Below are 26517 nucleotides of genomic sequence, written 5' to 3'. Positions count from 1 at the left end.
ACAACATAACAGCTCCAGCATTACAGCTACAGCATTACAGATACAACATAACAGCTACAACATAACAGCTACAGAATTACAGCTACAGCATTACAGTTTCAACATATCAGCTACAGGATAACAGCTACAGCATTACAAATACAACATAACAGCTACAACATAACAGCTACAACATAACAAATACAATGTATCAGCTACAACATATCAGCTACAACATTACAGCTACAGCATTACAGCTACAACATTACAGATACAACATAACATCTACAGCATTAGAGCTACAACATAGCATTTACTGCATAACAGCTACAGCATTAGAGCTTCAACATAACATCTAGAGCATAGCAGCTACAACATAACATCTACAGCATAACAGCTACAGCATTACAGCTACAGCATAACATCTACAGCATAACATCTACAACATAACAGCTACAGCATTACAGCTACAACATAACATCTAGAGCATAACAGCTACAGCATTAGAGCTTCAACATAACATCAACAGCATAACAGCTACAGCATAACAGCTACAACATAACATCTATAACATAACATCTACAGCATACCAGTTACAGCATAACAGCTACAACAGCTACAACATAACATCTACAGCATAACATCTACAACATAATAGCTACAGCATACCAGCTACAACATAACAGCTACAGCATTACAGATACAACATAACAGCTACAACATTACAGCTACAGCATTACAAATTCAACATATCAGATACAACATAACAGATACAGCATAACAGATACAGCATAACAGCTACAACATGACAGCTACAGCATTACAGCTACAACACAACAGCTACAACATAACAGCTACAGCATAACATCTAGAACATAACATCTAGAGCATAACAGCTACAGCATTAGAGCTACAACATAGCATCTACAGCATAACAGATATAGCATTAGAGCTTCAACATAACATCAACAGCATAACAGCTACATCATAAAAGCTACAACATAACATCTAGAGCATAGCAGCTACAACACAACATCTACAGCATAACAGCTACAACATTACAGCTACAACATAACATCTACAGCATACCAGCTACAGCATAACATCTACAACATAACAGCTACAGCATAACAGCTACAACATAACATCTACAGCATACCAGCTACAGCATAACATCTACAACATAACAGCTACAGCATTATAGCTAAAGCATTACAACAACAACATAACAGCAACAACATAACAGCTACAACATAACAGCTACAACATAATAGCTCCAGCATAACAGCTACAGCATTACAGATACAACATAACAGCTACAACATAGCAGCTACATCATTACAGCTTCAACATATAAGCTACAGCATAACAGCTACAGCATTACATTAACAACATAACAGCTACAACATTACAGCTACATCATTACAGCTACAACATTACAGATACAACATAACATCTACAGCATTAGAGCTACAACATAGCATAAACTGCATAACAGCTACAGAATTAGAGCTTCAACATAACATCAACAGCATAACAGCTACATCATAACAGCTAAAACATAACACCTAGATCATAACAGCTACAACATAACATCTACATCATAACAGCTACAACATTTAATGTAGAGCATAGCAGCTACAACATAACAGCTACAACATAACAGGTACAGCATAACAGCTACAGCATAACATCTACAACATAACAGCTACAACATAGCAGCTACAGCATAACAGCTACAACATAACATCTACAGCATAACATCTACAACATAACAGCTACTGCATCCCAGCTACAACATAACAGCTACAACATAACAGCTACAGCATTACAGCTACATTATTACAACAACAACATAGCAGCAACAACATAACAGCTACAACATAACAGCTCCAGCATTACAGCTACAGCATTACAGATACAACATAACAGCTACAACATAACAGCTACAGAATTACAGCTACAGCATTACAGCGTCAACATATCAGCTACAGGATATCAGCTACAGCATTACAGATACAACATAACAGCTACAACATAACAGCTACAACGTATCAGCTACAACATATCAGCTACAACATAACAGCTACAGCATAACAGCTACAGCATAACAGCTACAACATAACATCTACAGCATTACAGCTACAACATAACAGCTACAACATAACAGCGACAGAATTACAGCTACAACATAACACCTACAGCATAACATCTACAACAAAACTTCTAGAGCATAACAGCTACAGCATTAGAGATACAACATAGCATTTACTGCATAACAGCTACAGCATTAGAGCTTCAACATAACATCTAGAGCATAGCAGCTACAACATAACATCTACAGCATAACAGCTACAGCATTACAGCTACCGCATAACATCTACAGCATAACATCTACAACATAACAGCTACAGCATTACAGCTACAACATAACATCTAGAGCATAACAGCTACAGCATTAGAGCTTCAACATAACATCAACAGCATAACAGCTACATCATAATAGCTACAACATAACATGTAGAGCATTACAACAACAACATAACATCAACAGCATAACAGCTACAACATAACAGCTACAACATCACAGCTACAGCATAACAGCTACAGCATAACAGCTACAACAGTACATCTACAGTATAACAGCTACAGCATAACAGCTACAACATAACATCTATAACATAACAGCTACAGCATACCAGTTACAACATAACAGCTACAGCATAACAGCTACAACAGCTACAACATAACATCTACAGCATAACATCTACAACATAATAGCTACAGCATACCAGCTACAACATAACAGCTACAGCATTACAGATACAACATAACAGCTACAACATTACAGCTACAGCATTACAAATTCAACATATCAGATACAACATAACAGATACAGCATAACAGATACAGCATAACAGCTACAACATGACAGCTACAGCATTCCAGCTACAACACAACAGCTACAACATAACAGCTACAGCATAACATCTAGAACATAACATCTAGAGCATAACAGCTACAGCATTAGAGCTACAACATAGCATCTACAGCATAACAGATATAGCATTAGAGCTTCAACATAACATCAACAGCATAACAGCTACAACATAACATCTAGAGCATAGCAGCTACAACACAACATCTACAGCATAACAGCTACAACATTACAGCTACAACATAACATCTACAGCATACCAGCTACAGCATAACATCTACAACATAACAGCTACAGCATAACAGCTACAACATAACATCTACAGCATACCAGCTACAGCATAACATCTACAACATAACAGCTACAGCATTATAGCTAAAGCATTACAACAACAACATAACAGCTACAACATAACAGCTACAACATAATAGCTCCAGCATAACAGCTACAGCATTACAGATACAACATAACAGCTACAACATAGCAGCTACAGCATTACAGCTTCAACATATAAGCTACAGCATAACAGCTACAGCATTACATTAACAACGTAACAGCTACAACATTACAGCTACAGCATTACAGCTACAACATTACAGATACAACATAACATCTACAGCATTAGAGCTACAACATAGCATATACTGCATAACAGCTACAGAATTAGAGCTTCAACATAACATCAACAGCATAACAGCTACATCATAACAGCTACAACATAACACCTAGAGCATAACAGCTACAACATAACATCTACATCATAACAGCTACAACATTTAATGTAGAGCATAGCAGCTACAACATAACAGCTACAACATAACAGGTACAGCATAACAGCTACAGCATAACATCTACAACATAACAGCTACAACATAGCAGCTACAGCATAACAGCTACAACATAACATCTACAGCATAACATCTACAACATAACAGCTACTGCATCCCAGCTACAACATAACAGCTACAACATAACAGCTACAACATTTAATGTAGAGCATAGCAGCTACAACATAACAGCTACAACATAACAGGTACAGCATAACAGCTACAGCATAACATCTACAACATAACAGCTACAACATAGCAGCTACAGCATAACAGCTACAACATAACATCTACAGCATAACAGCAACAACACAACATCTACATCATAACAGCTACAACATTAAATGTAGAGCATAGCAGCTACAACATAACAGCTACAACATAACAGGTACAGCATAACAGCTACAGCATAACATCTACAACATAACAGCTACAACATAGCAGCTACAGCATAACAGCTACAACATAACATATACAGCATAACATCTACAACATAACAGCTACTGCATCCCAGCTACAACATAACAGCTACAACATAACAGCTACAGCATTACAACAACAACATAGCAGCAACAACATAACAGCTACAACATAACAGCTCCAGCATTACAGCTACAGCATTACAGATACAACATAACAGCTACAACATAACAGCTACAGAATTACAGCTTCAACATATCAGCTACAGGATAACAGCTACAGCATTACAGATACAACATAACAGCTACAACATAACAGCTACAACATAACAAATACAATGTATCAGCTACAACATATCAGCTACAACATTACAGCTACAGCATTACAGCTACAACATTACAGATACAACATAACATCTACAGCATTAGAGCTACAACATAGCATTTACTGCATAACAGCTACAGCATTAGAGCTTCAACATAACATCTAGAGCATAGCAGCTACAACATAACATCTACAGCATAACAGCTACAGCATTACATCTACAGCATAACATCTACAGCATAACATCTACAGAATTACAGCTACAACATAACATCTACAGCATAACAGCTACAACATAACAGCTACAGCATAACATCTACAACATAACAGCTACAGCATAACAGCTACAACATAACAACTACAGCATTACAACAACAACATAACATCAACAGCATAACAGCTACATCATAACAGCTACAACATAACATCTAGAGCATAGCAGCTACAACATAGCATATACAGCATAACAGCTACAGCATAACATCTACAACATAGCAGCTACAGCATAACAGCTACAACATAACATCTACAGCATAACAGCTACAACATAACAGCTACAACATAACAGCTACAACATAACAGCTACAGCATTACAGCTACAGCATTACAACAACAACATACCAGCTACAACATAACAGCTCCAGCATTACAGCTACAGCATTACAGATACAACATAACAGCTACAACATAACAGCTACAACATAACAGCTACAGCATTACAGCTTCAACATATCAGCTACAGCATAACAGCTACAGCATTACAGATACAACATAACAGCTACAACATAACAGCTACAACGTATCAGCTACAACATATCAGCTACAACATAACAGCTACAGCATAACAGCTACAGCATAACAGCTACAACATAACATCTACAGCATTACAGCTACAACATAACAGCGACAGCATTACAGCTACAACATAACACCTACAGCATAACATCTACAACATAACTTCTAGAGCATAACAGCTACAGCATTAGAGCTACAACATAGCATTTACTGCATAACAGCTACAGCATTAGAGCTTCAACATAACATCTAGAGCATAGCAGCTACAACATAACATCTACAGCATAACAGCTACAGCATTACAGCTACAGCATAACATCTACAGCATAACATCTACAACATAACAGCTACAGCATTACAGCTACAACATAACATCTAGAGCATAACAGCTACAGCATTAGAGCTTCAACATAACAACTACAGCATTACAACAACAACATAACATCAACAGCATAACAGCTACATCATAACAGCTACAACATAACATCTAGAGCATAGCAGCTACAACATAGCATATACAGCATAACAGCTACAGCATAACATCTACAACATAGCAGCTACAACATAACAGCTACAGCATTACAGCTACAGCATTACAACAACAACATACCAGCTACAACATAACAGCTCCAGCATTACAGCTACAGCATTACAGATACAACATAACAGCTACAACATAACAGCTACAACATAACAGCTACAGCATTACAGCTTCAACATATCAGCTACAGCATAACAGCTACAGCATTACAGATACAACATAACAGCTACAACATAACAGCTACAACGTATCAGCTACAACATATCAGCTACAACATAACAGCTACAGCATAACAGCTACAGCATAACAGCTACAACATAACATCTACAGCATTACAGCTACAACATAACAGCGACAGCATTACAGCTACAACATAACACCTACAGCATAACATCTACAACATAACTTCTAGAGCATAACAGCTACAGCATTAGAGCTACAACATAGCATTTACTGCATAACAGCTACAGCATTAGAGCTTCAACATAACATCTAGAGCATAGCAGCTACAACATAACATCTACAGCATAACAGCTACAGCATTACAGCTACAGCATAACATCTACAGCATAACATCTACAACATAACAGCTACAGCATTACAGCTACAACATAACATCTAGAGCATAACAGCTACAGCATTAGAGCTTCAACATAACATCAACAGCATAACAGCTACAGCATTACAACAACAACATAACATCAACAGCATAACAGCTACAGCATAACATCTAGAGCATAGCAGCTACAACATAGCATCTACAGCATAACAGCTACAGCATAACAGCTACAACATAGCAGCTACAGCATAACAGCTACAACATAACATCTACAGCATAACAGTTACAACATAACAGCTACAACATAACATCTACAGCATACCAGCTACAACATAACAGCGACAGCATTACAGCTACAACATAACACCTACAGCATAACATCTACAACATAACTTCTAGAGCATAACAGCTACAGCATTAGAGCTACAACATAGCATTTACTGCATAACAGCTACAGCATTAGAGCTTCAACATAACATCAACAGCATAACAGCTACATCATAATAGCTACAACATAACATGTAGAGCATTACAACAACAACATAACATCAACAGCATAACAGCTACATCATAACAGCTACAACATAACATCTAGAGCATAGCAGCTACAACATAGCATCTACAGCATAACAGCTACAGCATAACATCTACAGCATAACAGCTACAACATAGCAGCTACAGCATAACAGCTACAACATAACATCTACAGCTTAACAGCTACAACATAACAGCTACAACATAACAGCTACAACATAACAGCTACAGCATTACAGCTACAGCATTACAACAACAACATAACAGCTACAACATAACAGCTCCAGCATTACAGCTACAGCATTACAGATACAACATAACAGCTACAACATAACAGCTACAACATAACAGCTACAGCATTACAGCTTCAACATAACATCAACAGCATAACAGCTACATCATAACAGCTAGAGCATAACAGCTACAACATAACATCTACATCATAACAGCTACAACATTTAATGTAGAGCATAGCAGCTACAACATAACAGCTACAACATAACAGGTACAGCATAACAGCTACAGCATAACATCTACAACATAACAGCTACAACATAGCAGCTACAGCATAACAGCTACAACATAACATCTACAGCATAACATCTACAACATAACAGCTACTGCATCCCAGCTACTGCATCCCAGCTACAACATAACAGCTACAACATAACAGCTACAGCATTACAGCTACATTATTACAACAACAACATAGCAGCAACAACATAACAGCTACAACATAACAGCTCCAGCATTACAGCTACAGCATTACAGATACAACATAACAGCTACAACATAACAGCTACAGAATTACAGCTACAGCATTACAGCTTCAACATATCAGCTACAGGATATCAGCTACAGCATTACAGATACAACATAACAGCTACAACATAACAGCTACAACATAACAGCTACAACGTATCAGCTACAACATATCAGCTACAACATAACAGCTACAGCATAACAGCTACAGCATAACAGCTACAACATAACATCTACAGCATTACAGCTACAACATAACAGCTACAACATAACAGCGACAGAATTACAGCTACAACATAACACCTACAGCATAACATCTACAACAAAACTTCTAGAGCATAACAGCTACAGCATTAGAGATACAACATAGCATTTACTGCATAACAGCTACAGCATTAGAGCTTCAACATAACATCTAGAGCATAGCAGCTACAACATAACATCTACAGCATAACAGCTACAGCATTACAGCTACCGCATAACATCTACAGCATAACATCTACAACATAACAGCTACAGCATTACAGCTACAACATAACATCTAGAGCATAACAGCTACAGCATTAGAGCTTCAACATAACATCAACAGCATAACAGCTACATCATAATAGCTACAACATAACATGTAGAGCATTACAACAACAACATAACATCAACAGCATAACAGCTACAACATAACAGCTACAACATCACAGCTACAGCATAACAGCTACAGCATAACAGCTACAACAGTACATATACAGTATAACAGCTACAGCATAACAGCTACAACATAACATCTATAACATAACAGCTACAGCATACCAGTTACAACATAACAGCTACAGCATAACAGCTACAACAGCTACAACATAACATCTACAGCATAACATCTACAACATAATAGCTACAGCATACCAGCTACAACATAACAGCTACAGCATTACAGATACAACATAACAGCTACAACATTACAGCTACAGCATTACAAATTCAACATATCAGATACAACATAACAGATACAGCATAACAGATACAGCATAACAGCTACAACATGACAGCTACAGCATTCCAGCTACAACACAACAGCTACAACATAACAGCTACAGCATAACATCTAGAACATAACATCTAGAGCATAACAGCTACAGCATTAGAGGTACAACATAGCATCTACAGCATAACAGATATAGCATTAGAGCTTCAACATAACATCAACAGCATAACAGCTACATCATAAAAGCTACAACATAACATCTAGAGCATAGCAGCTACAACACAACATCTACAGCATTACAGCATTAGCTACAGCATTACAGCTTCAACATATCAGCTACAGCATAACAGCTACAGCATTACAGATACAACATAACAGCTACAGCATAACAGCTACAACATAGCAGCTACAGCATAACAGCTACAATATAACATCTACAGCATAACAGTTACAACATAACAGCTACAACATAACATCTACAGCATACCAGCTACAACACAACAGCTACAACATAACAGCTACAGCATAACAGCTACAGCATTACAGCTACAGCATAACATCTACAGCATAACATCTACAACATAACAGCTACAGCATTACAGCTACAACATAACATCTAGAGCATAACAGCTACAGCATTAGAGCTTCAACATAACATCAACAGCATAACAGCTACAGCATTACAACAACAACATAACATCAACAGCATAACAGCTACATCACAACAGCTACAACATAACATCTAGAGCATAGCAGCTACAACATAGCATCTACAGCATAACAGCTACAGCATAACAGCTACAACATAGCAGCTACAGCATAACAGCTACAACATAACATCTACAGCATAACAGTTACAACATAACAGCTACAACATAACATCTACAGCATACCAGCTACAACATAACAGCGACAGCATTACAGCTACAACATAACACCTACAGCATAACATCTACAACATAACTTCTAGAGCATAACAGCTACAGCATTAGAGCTACAACATAGCATTTACTGCATAACAGCTACAGCATTAGAGCTTCAACATAACATCAACAGCATAACAGCTACATCATAATAGCTACAACATAACATGTAGAGCATTACAACAACAACATAACATCAACAGCATAACAGCTACATCATAACAGCTACAACATAACATCTAGAGCATAGCAGCTACAACATAGCATCTACAGCATAACAGCTACAGCATAACATCTACAGCATAACAGCTACAACATAGCAGCTACAGCATAACAGCTACAACATAACATCTACAGCTTAACAGCTACAACATAACAGCTACAACATAACAGCTACAACATAACAGCTACAGCATTACAGCTACAGCATTACAACAACAACATAACAGCTACAACATAACAGCTCCAGCATTACAGCTACAGCATTACAGATACAACATAACAGCTACAACATAACAGCTACAACATAACAGCTACAGCATTACAGCTTCAACATATCAGCTACAGCATAACAGCTACAGCATTACAGATACAACATAACAGCTACAACATAACAGCTACAACATAACAGCTACAACGTATCAGCTACAACATATCAGCTTCAACATAACATCTACAGCATAACAGCTACAGCATTACAGCTACAGCATAACATCTACAGCATAACATCTACAACATAACAGCTACATCATAATAGCTACAACATAACATCTAGAGCATAACAGCTACAGCATTAGAGCTTCAACATAACATCAACAGCATAACAGCTACAGCATTACAACAACAACATAACATCAACAGCATAACAGCTACATCACAACAGCTACAACATAACATCTAGAGCATAGCAGCTACAACATAGCATCTACAGCATAACAGCTACAGCATAACATCTACAGCATAACAGCTACAACATAGCAGCTACAGCATAACAGCTACAACATAACATCTACAGCATAACAGCTACAGCATTACAGCTACAACATAACAGCTACAGCATTACAGCTACAACATAACATCTAGAGCATAACAGCTACAGCATTAGAGCTTCAACATAACATCAACAGCATAACAGCTACAGCATTACAACAACAACATAACATCAACAGCATAACAGCTACAACGTAACATCTAGAGCATAGCAGCTACAACATAGCATCTACAGCATAACAGCTACAGCATAACATCTACAGCATAACAGCTACAACATAGCAGCTACAGCATAACAGCTACAACATAACATCTACAGCATAACAGCTACAACATAACAGCTACAACATAACATCTACAGCATACCAGCTACAGCATTACAGATACAACATAACAGCTACAACATAGCAGCTACAGAATTACAGCTACAGCATTACAGCTTCAACATATCAGCTACAGCATAACAGCTACAGCATTACAGATACAACATAACAGCTACAGCATAACAGCTACAACATAGCAGCTACAGCATAACAGCTACAACATAACATCTACAGCATAACAGTTACAACATAACAGCTACAACATAACATCTACAGCATACCAGCTACAACACAACAGCTACAACATAACAGCTACAGCATTACAGCTACAGCATTACAACAACAACATAACAGCTACAACATAACAGCTCCAGCATTACAGCTACAGCATTACAGATACAACATAACAGCTACAACATAACAGCTACAACATAACAGCTACAGCATTACAGCTTCAACATATCAGCTACAGCATAACAGCTACAGCATTACAGATACAACATAACAGCTACAACATAACAGCTACAACATAACAGCTACAACGTATCAGCTACAACATATCAGCTTCAACATAACATCTACAGCATAACAGCTACAGCATAACATCTACAGCATAACATCTACAACATAACAGCTACATCATAATAGCTACAACATAACATCTAGAGCATAACAGCTACAGCATTAGAGCTTCAACATAACATCAACAGCATAACAGCTACAGCATTACAACAACAACATAACATCAACAGCATAACAGCTACATCACAACAGCTACAACATAACATCTAGAGCATAGCAGCTACAACATAGCATCTACAGCATAACAGCTACAGCATAACATCTACAGCATAACAGCTACAACATAGCAGCTACAGCATAACAGCTACAACATAACATCTACAGCATAACAGCTACAGCATTACAGCTACAACATAACAGCTACAGCATTACAGCTACAACATAACATCTAGAGCATAACAGCTACAGCATTAGAGCTTCAACATAACATCAACAGCATAACAGCTACAGCATTACAACAACAACATAACATCAACAGCATAACAGCTACATCACAACAGCTACAACATAACATCTAGAGCATAGCAGCTACAACATAGCATCTACAACATAACAGCTACAACATAACATCTACAGCATACCAGCTACAACATAACAGCTACAGCATTACAGCTACAGCATTACAACAACAACATAACAGCAACAACATAACAGCTACAACATAACAGCTCCAGCATTACAGCTACAGCATTACAGATACAACATAACAGCTACAGCATAACAGCTACAACATAACATCTACAGCATAACAGCTACAACATAACAGCTACAACATAACATCTACAGCATACCAGCTACAGCATTACAGATACAACATAACAGCTACAACATAGCAGCTACAGAATTACAGCTACAGCATTACAGCTTCAACATATCAGCTACAGCATAACAGCTACAGCATTACAGATACAACATAACAGCTACAGCATAACAGCTACAACATAGCAGCTACAGCATAACAGCTACAACATAACATCTACAGCATAACAGTTACAACATAACAGCTACAACATAACATCTACAGCATACCAGCTACAACACAACAGCTACAACATAACAGCTACAGCATTACAGCTACAGCATTACAACAACAACATAACAGCTACAACATAACAGCTCCAGCATTACAGCTACAGCATTACAGATACAACATAACAGCTACAACATAACAGCTACAACATAACAGCTACAGCATTACAGCTTCAACATATCAGCTACAGCATAACAGCTACAGCATTACAGATACAACATAACAGCTACAACATAACAGCTACAACATAACAGCTACAACGTATCAGCTTCAACATAACATCTACAGCATAACAGCTACAGCATTACAGCTACAGCATAACATCTACAGCATAACATCTACAACATAACAGCTACATCATAATAGCTACAACATAACATCTAGAGCATAACAGCTACAGCATTAGAGCTTCAACATAACATCAACAGCATAACAGCTACAGCATTACAACAACAACATAACATCAACAGCATAACAGCTACATCACAACAGCTACAACATAACATCTAGAGCATAGCAGCTACAACATAGCATCTACAGCATAACAGCTACAGCATAACATCTACAGCATAACAGCTACAACATAGCAGCTACAGCATAACAGCTACAACATAACATCTACAGCATAACAGCTACAGCATTACAGCTACAACATAACAGCTACAGCATTACAGCTACAACATAACATCTAGAGCATAACAGCTACAGCATTAGAGCTTCAACATAACATCAACAGCATAACAGCTACAGCATTACAACAACAACATAACATCAACAGCATAACAGCTACATCACAACAGCTACAACATAACATCTAGAGCATAGCAGCTACAACATAGCATCTACAACATAACAGCTACAACATAACATCTACAGCATACCAGCTACAACATAACAGCTACAGCATTACAGCTACAGCATTACAACAACAACATAACAGCAACAACATAACAGCTACAACATATCAGCTACAGCATAACAGCTACAGCATTACAGATACAACATAACAGCTACAGCATAACAGCTACAACATAGCAGCTACAGCATAACAGCTACAACATAACATCTACAGCATAACAGTTACAACATAACAGCTACAACATAACATCTACAGCATACCAGCTACAACATAACAGCGACAGCATTACAGCTACAACATAACACCTACAGCATAACATCTACAACATAACTTCTAGAGCATAACAGCTACAGCATTAGAGCTACAACATAGCATTTACTGCATAACAGCTACAGCATTAGAGCTTCAACATAACATCTAGAGCATAGCAGCTACAACATAACATCTACAGCATAACAGCTACAGCATTACAGCTACAGCATAACATCTACAGCATAACATCTACAACATAACAGCTACAGCATTACAGCTACAACATAACATCTAGAGCATAACAGCTACAGCATTAGAGCTTCAACATAACATCAACAGCATAACAGCTACATCATAATAGCTACAACATAACATGTAGAGCATTACAACAACAACATAACATCAACAGCATAACAGCTACATCATAACAGCTACAACATAACATCTAGAGCATAGCAGCTACAACATAGTATCTACAGCATAACAGCTACAGCATAACATCTACAGCATAACAGCTACAACATAGCAGCTACAGCATAACAGCTACAACATAACATCTACAGCTTAACAGCTACAACATAACAGCTACAACATAACAGCTACAACATAACAGCTACAGCATTACAGCTACAGCATTACAACAACAACATAACAGCTACAACATAACAGCTCCAGCATTACAGCTACAGCATTACAGATACAACATAACAGCTACAACATAACAGCTACAACATAACAGCTACAGCATTACAGCTTCAACATATCAGCTACAGCATAACAGCTACAGCATTACAGATACAACATAACAGCTACAACATAACAGCTACAACATAACAGCTACAACGTATCAGCTACAACATATCAGCTACAACATAACAGCTACAGCATAACAGCTACAGCATAACAGCTACAACATAACATCTACAGCATTACAGCTACAACATAACAGCAACAACATAACAGCGACAGCATTACAGCTACAACATAACACCTACAGCATAACTTCTAGAGCATAACAGCTACAGCATTAGAGCTACAACATAGCATTTACTGCATAACAGCTACAGCATTAGAGCTTCAACATAACATATAGAGCATAGCAGCTTCAACATAATATCTACAGCATAACAGCTACAGCATTACAGCTACAGCATAACATCTACAGCATAACATCTACAACATAACAGCTACAGCATTACAGCTACAACATAACATCTAGAGCATAACAGCTACAGCATTAGAGCTTCAACATAACATCAACAGCATAACAGCTACAGCATTACAACAACAACATAACATCAACAGCATAACAGCTACATCACAACAGCTACAACATAACATCTAGAGCATAGCAGCTACAACATAGCATCTACAGCATAACAGCTACAGCATAACATCTACAGCATAACAGCTACAACATAGCAGCTACAGCATAACAGCTACAACATAACATCTACAGCATAACAGCTACAGCATTACAGCTACAACATAACAGCTACAGCATTACAGCTACAACATAACATCTAGAGCATAACAGCTACAGCATTACAACAACAACATAACAGCAACAACATAACAGCTACAACATAACAGCTCCAGCATTACAGCTACAGCATTACAGATACAACATAACAGCTACAACATAACAGCTACAGAATTACAGCTACAGCATTACAGCTTCAACATATCAGCTACAGCATAACAGCTACAGCATTACAGATACAACATAACAGCTACAACATAGCATTTACTGCCTAACAGCTACAGCATTAGAGCTTCAACATAACACCTACAGCATAACATCTACATCATAACTTCTAGAGCATAACAGCTACAGCATTAGAGCTACAACATAGCATTTACTGCATAACAGCTACAGCATTAGAGCTTCAACATAACATCTAGAGCATAGCAGCTACAACATAACATCTACAGCATAACAGCTACAGCATTACAGCTACAGCATAACATCTACAGCATAACATCTACAACATAACAGCTACAGCATTACAGCTACAACATAACATCTAGAGCATAACAGCTACAGCATTAGAACTTCAACATAACATCAACAGCATAACAGCTACATCATAATAGCTACAACATAACATGTAGAGCATAGCAGCTACAACATAACATCTACAGCATAACATGTACAGAATTACAGCTACAACATAACATCTACAGCATAACAGCTACAACATAACAGCTACAGCATAACATCTACAACATAACAGCTACAGCATAACAGCTACAACATAACAACTACAGCATTACAACAACAACATAACATCAACAGCATAACAGCTACATCATAACAGCTACAACATAACATCTAGAGCATAGCAGCTACAACATAGCATCTACAGCATAACAGCTACAGCATAACATCTACAGCTTAACAGCTACAACATAGCAGCTACAGCATAACAGCTACAACATAACATCTACAGCATAACAGCTACAACATAACAGCTACAACATAACATCTACAGCATACCAGCTACAACATAACAGCTACAACATAACAGCTACAGCATTACAGCTACAGCATTACAACAACAACATAACAGCAACAACATAACAGCTACAACATAACAGCTCCAGCATTACAGCTACAGCATTACATATACAACATAACAGCTACAACATAACAGCTACAGAATTACAGCTAACAACATAACAGCTACAACATAACATCTACAGCATACCAGCTACAACATAACAGCTACAGCATTATAGCTACAGCATTACAACAACAACATAACAGCTACAACATAACAGCTACAGCATTACAACAACAGCATTACAACAACAACATAACAGCTACAACATAACAGCTCCAGCATTACAGCTACAGCATTACATATACAACATAACAGCTACAACATAACAGCTACAGAATTACAGCTAACAACATAACAGCTACAGCATAACAGCTACAACATAACAGCTACAACATAACATCTACAGCATACCAGCTACAACATAACAGCTACAACATAACAGCTACAACATAACAGCTCCAGCATTACAGCTACAGCATTACATATACAACATAACAGCTACAACATAACAGCTACAGAATTACAGCTAACAACATAACAGCTACAACATAACATCTACAGCATACCAGCTACAACATAACAGCTACAGCATTATAGCTACAGCATTACAACAACAACATAACAGCTACAACATAACAGCTACAGCATTACAACAACAACATAACAGCTACAACATAACAGCTCCAGCATAACAGCTACAGCATTACAGATACAACATAACAGCTACAGAATTACAGCTACAGCATTACAGCCTCAACATATCAGCTACAGCATAACAGCTACAGCATTGCAGCAACATTATTACATCTACAGCATTACAGCTACATCATAACAGCTACAACATAACAGCTACAGCATAACAGCTACAACATAACAGCTACAGCATAACAGCTACAGCATTACAGCTACAGCATAACAGCTACAACATAACAGCTACAGCATAACAGCTACAGCATTACAGATACAACATAACAGCTACAACATAACAGCTACATTATTACATCTACACCATAACAGCTACAACATAACAGCTATAACATAACAGCTACAACATAACAGCTACAGCATAACAGCTACAGCATTACAGCTACAGCATAACAGCTACAACATAACAGCTACAGCATAACAGCTACAGCATTACAGATACAACATAACAGCTACAACATAACAGCTACAGAATTACAGCTACAGCATTACAGATACAACATATCAGCTACAGCATAACTGCTACAGCATTACAGCTACAGCATTGCAGCTAAAGCATTACAACTACAGCATAACAGCTACAACATAACAGCTACATTATTACATCTACAGCATTACAGCTACAACATTACAGCTACATCATAACAGCTACACCATAACAGCTACAGCATAACAGCTACAACATAACAGCTACAGCATAACTTCTACAACATAACAACTACAGCATAACATCTACAACATAACAGCTACAACGTAACAGCTACAGCATTACAGCTACAACATAACTGCTACAGCATGACAGCTACATATTGACAGCTACAGCATAACATCTACATCATAACAGCTCCAGCATAACATCTACAACATAACAGCTACAACATAACATCTAACACATAACATCTACAACATAATAGCTACAACATAATATCTACAGCATAACAGCTACAGCACAACAGCTACAACAATACATCTACAACATAACAGCTACAAATCATTCACATACTTGTATACCAGTTTAGACCATTCATTTTTGTTCAATGTGTTATGTATAGTGCATTCATTTATTTATGAACTTAATTATTCATAAATATAGGAAGAGTATAACAGAAAGCATTTTCCACTGAATGCAGCTTAAATTTCATTATCCCAATGGGACACTGAAACTTGGTTTAAAACGATGTAAGGAATGTTGAATCTTTTGACTATGTTTGATTTTTTTCAATTTAATTGTTTTACTTAACTCTCCCTCCTCTCAATATATATTTCTCTCTTCTTCTGTCTTTCTCTCATCCTGTTTCCTTCTATCCTTTCATCAGAGATGGTACGGACAGCCACGCCGTTCCCCATGGTGTCGCTGCTCTTCGTCTTCACTGCCTTCGTCATCAGTAACATTGGACACATCCGGCCACAGCGCACCATCCTGGCCTTCATCTCCGGAATCTTCTTCATCCTCTCAGGTACGGAGCCACATGCTTTTTTATGATGAAAGGAAATTAAGTTTCCCATTGGCTGTTGTTTTAATGATGTTCAGTATTTAAGATACTTATTGGTGGATGAGAGCTGCCAATGGTATGTAAAGTTGGTTCTGTGTGGTTTGGGTCTGGAACCCCCCTGATTGGTTGTTGGTTTAGTGGCTTGGCTGACAGCATATCCTGATCCACAGTTGTCTATAAGATTACATCAGTTTCTATTTGGGGGTATTGCAGATCTTACTCACAGATGCTAGCCTAGCATGAGATGCTGCTGACAGAGCAGTTATGTGCCCATCTTGTCCTTATTACATGTCACTGACCTGCAGCAGTGAACGATTGTACTGACTCAGGCTCAAATTGAATAAGTAATGGTTTTCTAGTAGTTAACTCAATTAAGGTATTTTCTTGTGTAAATATTGAATTATAAATGTGCTTTCCTGTATTATACAGTGCATTCAGAAAGTATTCAGACCCTTTGACTTTTTCCACATTTTGTTACATTAAAGCCTTGTTCTAAAATTGATTAAATCATCAATCTACATTCAATACCCTATAATGACAAAGGAAATACAGGTTTTTAGACATTTTTGAAAATGTATTAAAAATATACAACTGAAATATCAATTTACAGAGATATTCAGACCCTTTACTCAGTACTTTGTTGAAACACCTTTGGCAGTGATTACAGCCTCGAGTGTTCGAACTCATGGCTTGGTTTTTGCTCTGACGTGCACTGTCAACTGTGGGAGCTTGTAGAGACAGGTGTGTGCCTTTCCAAATCATATCCAATCAATTGAATTTACCACAGGTGAACTGGAAACAGGTTGCACCTGAGCTCAATTTCTAGTCTCATACCAAAGGGTCTCAATACTTATAAGGTATTTCTGTTTTTTTTAATTTGCCAACATTTAAAAAAAACTATTTTCACTTTGTCATATGGGGTATTGTGTGTAGATTGATGAGGAATTGTTTTTATATAATCCATTTTTAGAATAAGGCTTTAACGTAACAAAATGTGGAAAAAGACAAGGGGTCTGAATACTTTCCGAATACACTGTACTTATGCTAAAATGTGTATTCTATTCTACTGAGCCATTTACTTTATGTTCATATTATTATATTTTATATTTTATTATTTCTTCTTGTTGTTGAATAGGCAAGAAGGAACAGGCAAGTAAGCATTTAGTTTGACTAATAAAACTTGAAACTTGACATTCTGGGCTGTGAATTGAGAAAAAAAAACTTAAAATATTGTAAAACCACAACAGCTTCAGATAATGGGTCCCAAGAAACGACTTGAGAAATATTGAGTTTGTTGTTGTTATTCACTCTGTTTCTTTGAGGCCATTTGAACAAACGGACAACTCTATAGATGCTCAGCGTGGCATTGCTCTCAATGTCTTTGCCCCTAGAAAAGATGTTATGGTTGCCAACATATATTCAATTTCATTAACATTCCACAACACAAAATATAGAAAATGTAACGTTCTCACACCCTGATTCAAGATCAGGATCATACATCCTAACCCAAACCATTCTGAAAAAACAGAATGGAAGTCACAAACTGGCTCCGGTGCAGCCTGCCTTTCTTCAGAGAGGGATAGCTCTCTGTTCTGTGTTTTCTAGCACACCCATTCAGAATGGCTGACTTCTGCTGAGAGGGAAGCAGGCGAGGAGCTAGCAGCAGCTAACCACAGATCCCCCTGCTGAGACAGTAAGGGGGAGCCAGGTCACTGGTTCCCAGGAGCTTCGGTCGCTGCTACTGCAGCTGCTGTTACTGCTGCCTGCTGGAGCCTGCTGCCTGAATCTCCTGCTGTTGTTTTTGTGGTGCTGGTCAGGGCTGATTATGTAGTGGGGCTGTTGTGCTGGTTAATGTTTTGGGGTCAGAGGCTGCAGAAGCCGAGGCTGGCTGGCTGGGGAAAACCACTGACACATAGTTTAATGGGGTTTTCTTTCTCTTCCATCACTCCGCTTCTATTTTGTCCTCGTTTATCGCAAATTCGCAGGCATGCAGGCGGTGGTTGAGATTTGGTTTCCATTTAGAAAGTATAATAAGGCTAATTTATTCAAAATAATGAATAATGAAAATGTGGTTCAAGAAGTGGTCTTGTGGATTTTCTTATTCAATTGTTTTATTGTTGTTTTTTAATGCGTCAGGGGAAATGTGCTCAAATGTTTGGCCATGCGAGCTCTTTTCAGTGTGAAGGCAGAATGATGTAGCAACAATGGTGGCTGTCGGAAGGCTATCTGAGCAAACAATTGAGATACTGCGGTTATTTTCAGCAGTGGCACTAATTTAGCTAGTCTGGTGTACTACAGCTGTGGCGCTCATATTTGTAGTAGTAGCAATGTATCATAATCACGTTTTACTATCTATAATGTATGATTCTTGTTTTCATAAAATAACACTCTCATAAAAAAACACACATTTCACTTTGACCTGCATTGTTGTGAAAACAAAAAGATTTTCACTGTACCCTGTAATCACACCTGCAACCCTGTACATGTTACTATTAAACTTTAAATCTAAATAATACCTGGAATACTACCTAGAACCAAAAAGGGTTCTTTAAAGGGTTCTTTTTAGGTTCTAGATAGCACCTTTTTTTCTAAGAGTGTAGGCCACATACTGTCCCACTTTCAGGTCTGTCTTGCCCTCTATGTCAAGGGGATCTATTTGGATGCCAAGACAATAAGCAGTCAGAAATGTACTCGTATAAAATAATACTATGTCTCTCCACCTTTCTTTTCATCTCAACCTCTCTCCCTCCATCTTACTCACTGTGTATCCTGCTGTCTCCAAATCTCTCTCTCGCTCTCCCTACTACCCACCATCCCCTTCATGTTCACACTCTCTGACCCATTCCCCCACCCACTCTCGCCCCTGGCGTTTGTCCCTCCCCTCCTCCCTTCCGCTCTCTTTCCTCCACCCTTCTCTCTCTCATTCTCACTTATGATTCCTCATCACCCTTTCTCTCTCGCTCACTGTTTGCTATAATCTCCTCAACACTGCGCACTCCCTCTCTCCCCTTCTCCATTCTTTCTCTCTCTCCTCTTCCTCTCTCCCCCCTCCACTGGCTCGCCGCTACTCCCCACCCCCTTTCTCTCCCCTCTTCTACCCCTCTCTCCATTCCATCTCCATCTTTCCACTACTCCTTCTCGTGTCTTTCTCTGCCTCTATGCCCCTCATTGCCTCTTTTTTCGCTCCATGCTTTCTCTTTCCCTCCCTTTTTCTCTCCACCCCGTCCTCTCCTCCTTCTCAGGGCTGAGCCTGGTGGTGGGCCTGGTCCTCTACATCAGCAGCATCAACGACGAGGTGATGAACCGGCCACGTGAGCCCGAGCACTTCTTCCACTACCACTACGGCTGGTCCTTCGCCTTCGCTGCCAGCTCCTTCCTCCTCAAAGAGGTCAGCACACCTGTCCACCTGCCAGCGTAGCGCCCAACCACTAACTATGAACCCCTGCTAACTGCTAACCGACTAGCTTAGTGCTTCACTGTTAGGACCCCCACCCCCAACTCGCATCAATATTCATAAATGTTAGTAGCGCACACTTTAGGGCGACAGCTCTGTCACAGCGGCAGCTTAAAAACGCTGCTGTTGTCACATGAATATACAGTTCGCTGGAGGGCTTTTCTTTTTTTTTTCCAGACCCTCTGCAGTGGCAGGAGGAAGAGGAGGGGGAATAGCGCTTAGCATTGGCGTTGACGTGCTCAAGTTTCAAGGATGTTGTACTAAGATGTCAGCGATGAATAGTGGATGAGGATGTAAATGTTTGTGTCTGCTGTTTGGCGCAACATTGCATTTTTGATAACGAGTTATTACACAGAGGAGTGGTTTGAGCACTGTTATGCCTTCAGAGGGTTGTGCATCATAGAGACATATTCCACAGTTGAAAATAACTCACGCATGTAATGTTATAAAAATGTTTAGTATTTATGTTCATTCAAAACATTGTGTTGCTCTTTCAGGATGCTACATTACATCCTGTTGTATTGCGTTGTTATTAAAGGCACAGTGCAGTCAAATACGTGATGTACCTGTGTTTTATATATATTCTTCCATACTGTGAAATTGTGAAAATTATTATAATGCACTTTTAGTGTAAGAGCTGTTTGAAAAGACTGCTAGAAAGGTCTGCCTGTTTTGGAGTTTATAGACCATTAATTAAGACAGTTTCAAACCTCTCTGCCAATAGTAGCTAGTTTTCAGTATTCCCTTCCCAACTCAGACCACTCCCAGACAGTCCTAAGAAAATCCTTGAATGAGAAATGTCTCTTTGCTAAAAAGCTATTTCTGTTTTTTCTTGACCATTTTAATTGATAACAATCACTGTGCTATACAATTACTACTATTACTATTTCTACTTTAATTGAAAACAGTCACAGTAAGGTTTTTCATCGTTACCCAGACATGATTTGATATTGAGATAAAAACGGCTGCATTGGACCTTTAAATGTTCCAGTGTTTGTTGTGTTTCATAGTCCAATACTGTATGTCATTTTTATATAATATATATATTTTTTATTTAGGCTTCTTTTTGCTGTGGTTCATAGTGTGCCTGATGTATGACGGCCAAATGTGTCACTTATCACTTCTTTGTGAAGGTGTTTCATGTCATGTAGTAATATGAGCCACTGTATCTCATAGTGTGCTTGCGCTGCTCTCTCCCAGGGCGCCGGGGTGATGTCAGTGTACCTATTCATGAAGCGCTACGCCGAGGAGGAGATGTACCGGCCCCACCCGTCCCTCTACCGCCCCCGCCTGTCCGAGTGCAGCGACTACAGCGGCCAGTACCTTCACCCCGAGTCGTGGCCTCCTCCGCAGAGGGGCCGCAGCGCGTCTGAGGTCTCCAGTGACATCTCCATCCAGCTGAACCAGACGCCCCCGCCGCCCAAGGGCAGCTCCCAGCAACAGCAGCAGGCCCCGTCCTCTGGCCCCTCCTCGGGCGCCAGCTACCAGCAGTCCTCCTCCTCCTACCCCCACCACACCATGTCCTCCCACCCCCTCCACTCCAGCCACCACACCATGTCCTCTCACCCCAGCGGGCCTCCTCCCCAGTCCATGCCCATGGCCATGCCCCCCTCTGCCCAGCCCCCTCCCCGCTACCACCAACACATGCGCATGAGTGCCTCGCCATGCTAGAAGGGGGGAATGAGGGAGGGGGGTAGACAGAGTGGGGGTTGCTCTGTTGTACGCGCAACACACAGAGACAGATGCAAACACACACGCACATACACACACCCAAACACACAGATGCACGCATGAAGAGTGTGGGAGGAGAGATGGAAGCGAGGATGAGAGAAGGAGATTTAGGAGATCAAGAGAAAGAAGGGAATGAACGAGGGAAAGAGAACGAGGTGGGCGGAGGATGATTTAAAATGTGTGCTGTGCCTCAGATGAAGACAGACATTTTAGCAAACTTTCAGAGAGAGGGAGGAAACGAGAGAGGGGGGGATATGATAATTATTTACACAATAAGAAAAAGAGGGAGGAGAGGTATGGGGGGATGTAAAAAAAGAGTGCTGCTGTTTCAGAATAATACACATTAGATGCATTTCAAGCACTAACACACACAAGAATCAAGGACACATTGTATATGCATAGAGATTTATACTTAAACTGTATAGACATTTTTCTTTAAGTGCTGGGAAAACAAATGTTGAAAAATGAACCATGTTTGTCTTTCATGAGATGTGTATTACTGTATGATTAGGTCTATCATTGTATTAATTGTATTGTTTGTATTTGAGAGGCATTGTTGGATGAATGTTCCCATAGACTTCTGAAGATCATTCAAGATGGTTCTGTGACTCAAACTGTACATATTGTAACATATCAGATTCTCCTCTGCAGTTAGCATTCTTCTACTATACATGTCCAGGTCGCAGGCTTCAGCATCCGTTTTGGAATCCATAAAAACACTTGAATTTTTGTTGTTATGTTTTTGACTAAAATGTCATGGTAACAAAGAAAATCCATAACTTTCCATCATTTATAAATATTTACGACTGAGAATATATATATAAAAAAAAAAACATATTTTACTACCAAGAATGAGAGCATATTTGCATAATCCCGCGAGGCTTAGGATCTTCCTTTGATTGCTAATTAGCTTGAGTGTTCATATTCTGTAGCACATGGCTGATTACCAGTAGAGTATCTTCTCTTTATAGTTACCAGAAGAGCTTCCCGTTTAGCTATGGAGTAGATTGATGACGTAAAGGCTGTGTTTGTTTTGAAATGTTTACTTTTCTCCTTCTGACTGTGACTGGGTTTATATAATACATGCTGCCTATGTAGCCTACCCACTGTACTACATGTTTACATTCTATTCTATGTGTATTGGTATACTTATAGTAAATGTAACACACACACACACACACCAGCTTCAACAGTCCTGCTATAACTACAATTACTACTACTACTACTATTTCTACTACTAATATCAAAATAAAGATTGTGGCCATTATCATTAGCTATGTTTATAAACATTTGTATTATAATAATAATGTCAGTAAATGCAACACGACAACTTATAAAACCATACATGAGGATGTGAAAGAAAGAAAGGGGTTACTATGAGTTCAACATGGTCAAATATAAAGCACAGAAATATATTTCAAGACAGCGTCTATGTCAGTGAGAGCATAGACAGCATCTATGTAAACGAGAGAAAAACATGACCAATGGGTCTCTGTACCACCCTCTAGTGCTGTTGCTGTGAGTCTGATAGCTCTGCATCCGGGTTGAACGTTTGTATCATGACATGCACACTTTTGTAGCGAACAAGACCGATAGCAATTCCTGACTTGGGGATAGATTTATAACAAAGTCTTGCAATATCGCAGTACAAATAGTGAACAAATCCCACTAGACATTGAATTGCATTCCAATTGTTTTCCTAATAAGATGTGATTGTTTTTCACGAATTCCAGATCTTTTCCTGCAATCAGATAACTTGATCAAATGTTTTTTAATATTTATATTGTTCATTATGTAGCAGATGCACATACACATGTGATGGAAGGTAGTATTATTTAGTTTGGGACCCAGGACAGTGATGTACAGCCTATAATAGACTATAGAGTCAAATATATGAATTCAATATCAAAGAACAGGACTGGCTCCTGCTGGAGAGAAAGTGATAAGATAACTAATATTTGTAGCTTGTTCTATAATCATAACAGGTAGAATAGCGTATTGGTGTAGTTGTATTAAAGCTATAGTGTAATATCTATATATTTATATATAAAATATAGGCCTATTATAGGCCGATTATTATTTGGTGTGAGAGGTTGATTAATTGAAAGAGAGAAAGAGGGAGAGGGCGAGAGGGAGAAAGCGGTGACAAGGGTAGCTATAAGAATTGTTTAAATCAAATGCTAAAACGATTTTGTATTTTGTCAATGAAGTATTATCCTCTGTTGTTTTTCCTCATTAATTAAACTACTCTGTTAAATTGAGGTTTGCTTTCAGAGAGCCATATGGCTGCACTAGCCAATGAATGTTATTGAAGTTGAGGACGATTGGGGTTTTCTGTAGCTAAAGTAAGAATCAGTTTTTTTCTCCACGTTTTTTTCCCCCAACTGTTCATTGATTTCCTTAGGCTTCTTTTTATTGCCTTCACTTCTTCCTCCTCTCGCTTTCTTTCCATCCCCTCATATATGACTACCTTTTGAACTTTATTGATCATTTGTCTTGGTTTGTTTCTCAAATCCCCATTAATGTAATGTCTCTTCTCTTTGCAGGCCTCGTTTCTCAAATCATTCTCGATTTCTTTCTTCTTTTTGTAATGGCGCTCTCTTAGAATCTGTCTTTGAGTTTATTCAAATGAACTGTGCCTAACAACAGTAGCAGAGATTAAAGCTATTCATTATTATTAGGAATATTATATGATAATTATTATTGTTGTTACTTACTATTATTATTAGTGTAAATATGTTACCCATATTTACAACAAAATCAATGGTACTATTTAGTAGTAATAATGACAATAATGCCATTTTCTTTTTGCTAAGCAATGCACTAATGAATCTGAGCGATTATTCATACCTGAGAACATGAATAATGTCATGCCTGGGGTTGTTGAGCAACATGTCATTGTTGTATAGCTATTGAATAAATCCTAGGGGTAAATCTGTGTGTGTGCTTAATG

General features: G+C 38.5%; 1 protein-coding gene across 1 annotated transcript in view; it reads left to right on the top strand.

Annotated features, from left to right (window-relative positions):
• The window catches only part of LOC139391856 (voltage-dependent calcium channel gamma-7 subunit-like), a 43273-nt gene extending 17568 nt beyond the window's left edge, over positions 1-25705 (top strand). The window contains exons 4-6 of the mRNA XM_071139452.1: positions 18203-18343; positions 21622-21767; positions 23034-25705. Of these exons, the coding sequence (XP_070995553.1) occupies positions 18203-18343; positions 21622-21767; positions 23034-23504 (758 nt within the window). The 3' untranslated portion in view covers positions 23505-25705. The remainder of the gene's footprint in view (positions 1-18202; positions 18344-21621; positions 21768-23033) is intronic.
• The last annotated feature ends 812 nt before the right edge of the window (positions 25706-26517 follow it).

The sequence above is a fragment of the Oncorhynchus clarkii genome, chromosome 32 (genome assembly GCF_045791955.1).
Source record: "Oncorhynchus clarkii lewisi isolate Uvic-CL-2024 chromosome 32, UVic_Ocla_1.0, whole genome shotgun sequence".
In the NCBI taxonomy this organism is placed as follows: domain Eukaryota; kingdom Metazoa; phylum Chordata; class Actinopteri; order Salmoniformes; family Salmonidae; genus Oncorhynchus; species Oncorhynchus clarkii.
Note: the sequence above shows the minus strand (reverse complement) of the source record. Positions and strands in the feature narration are given on the sequence as shown.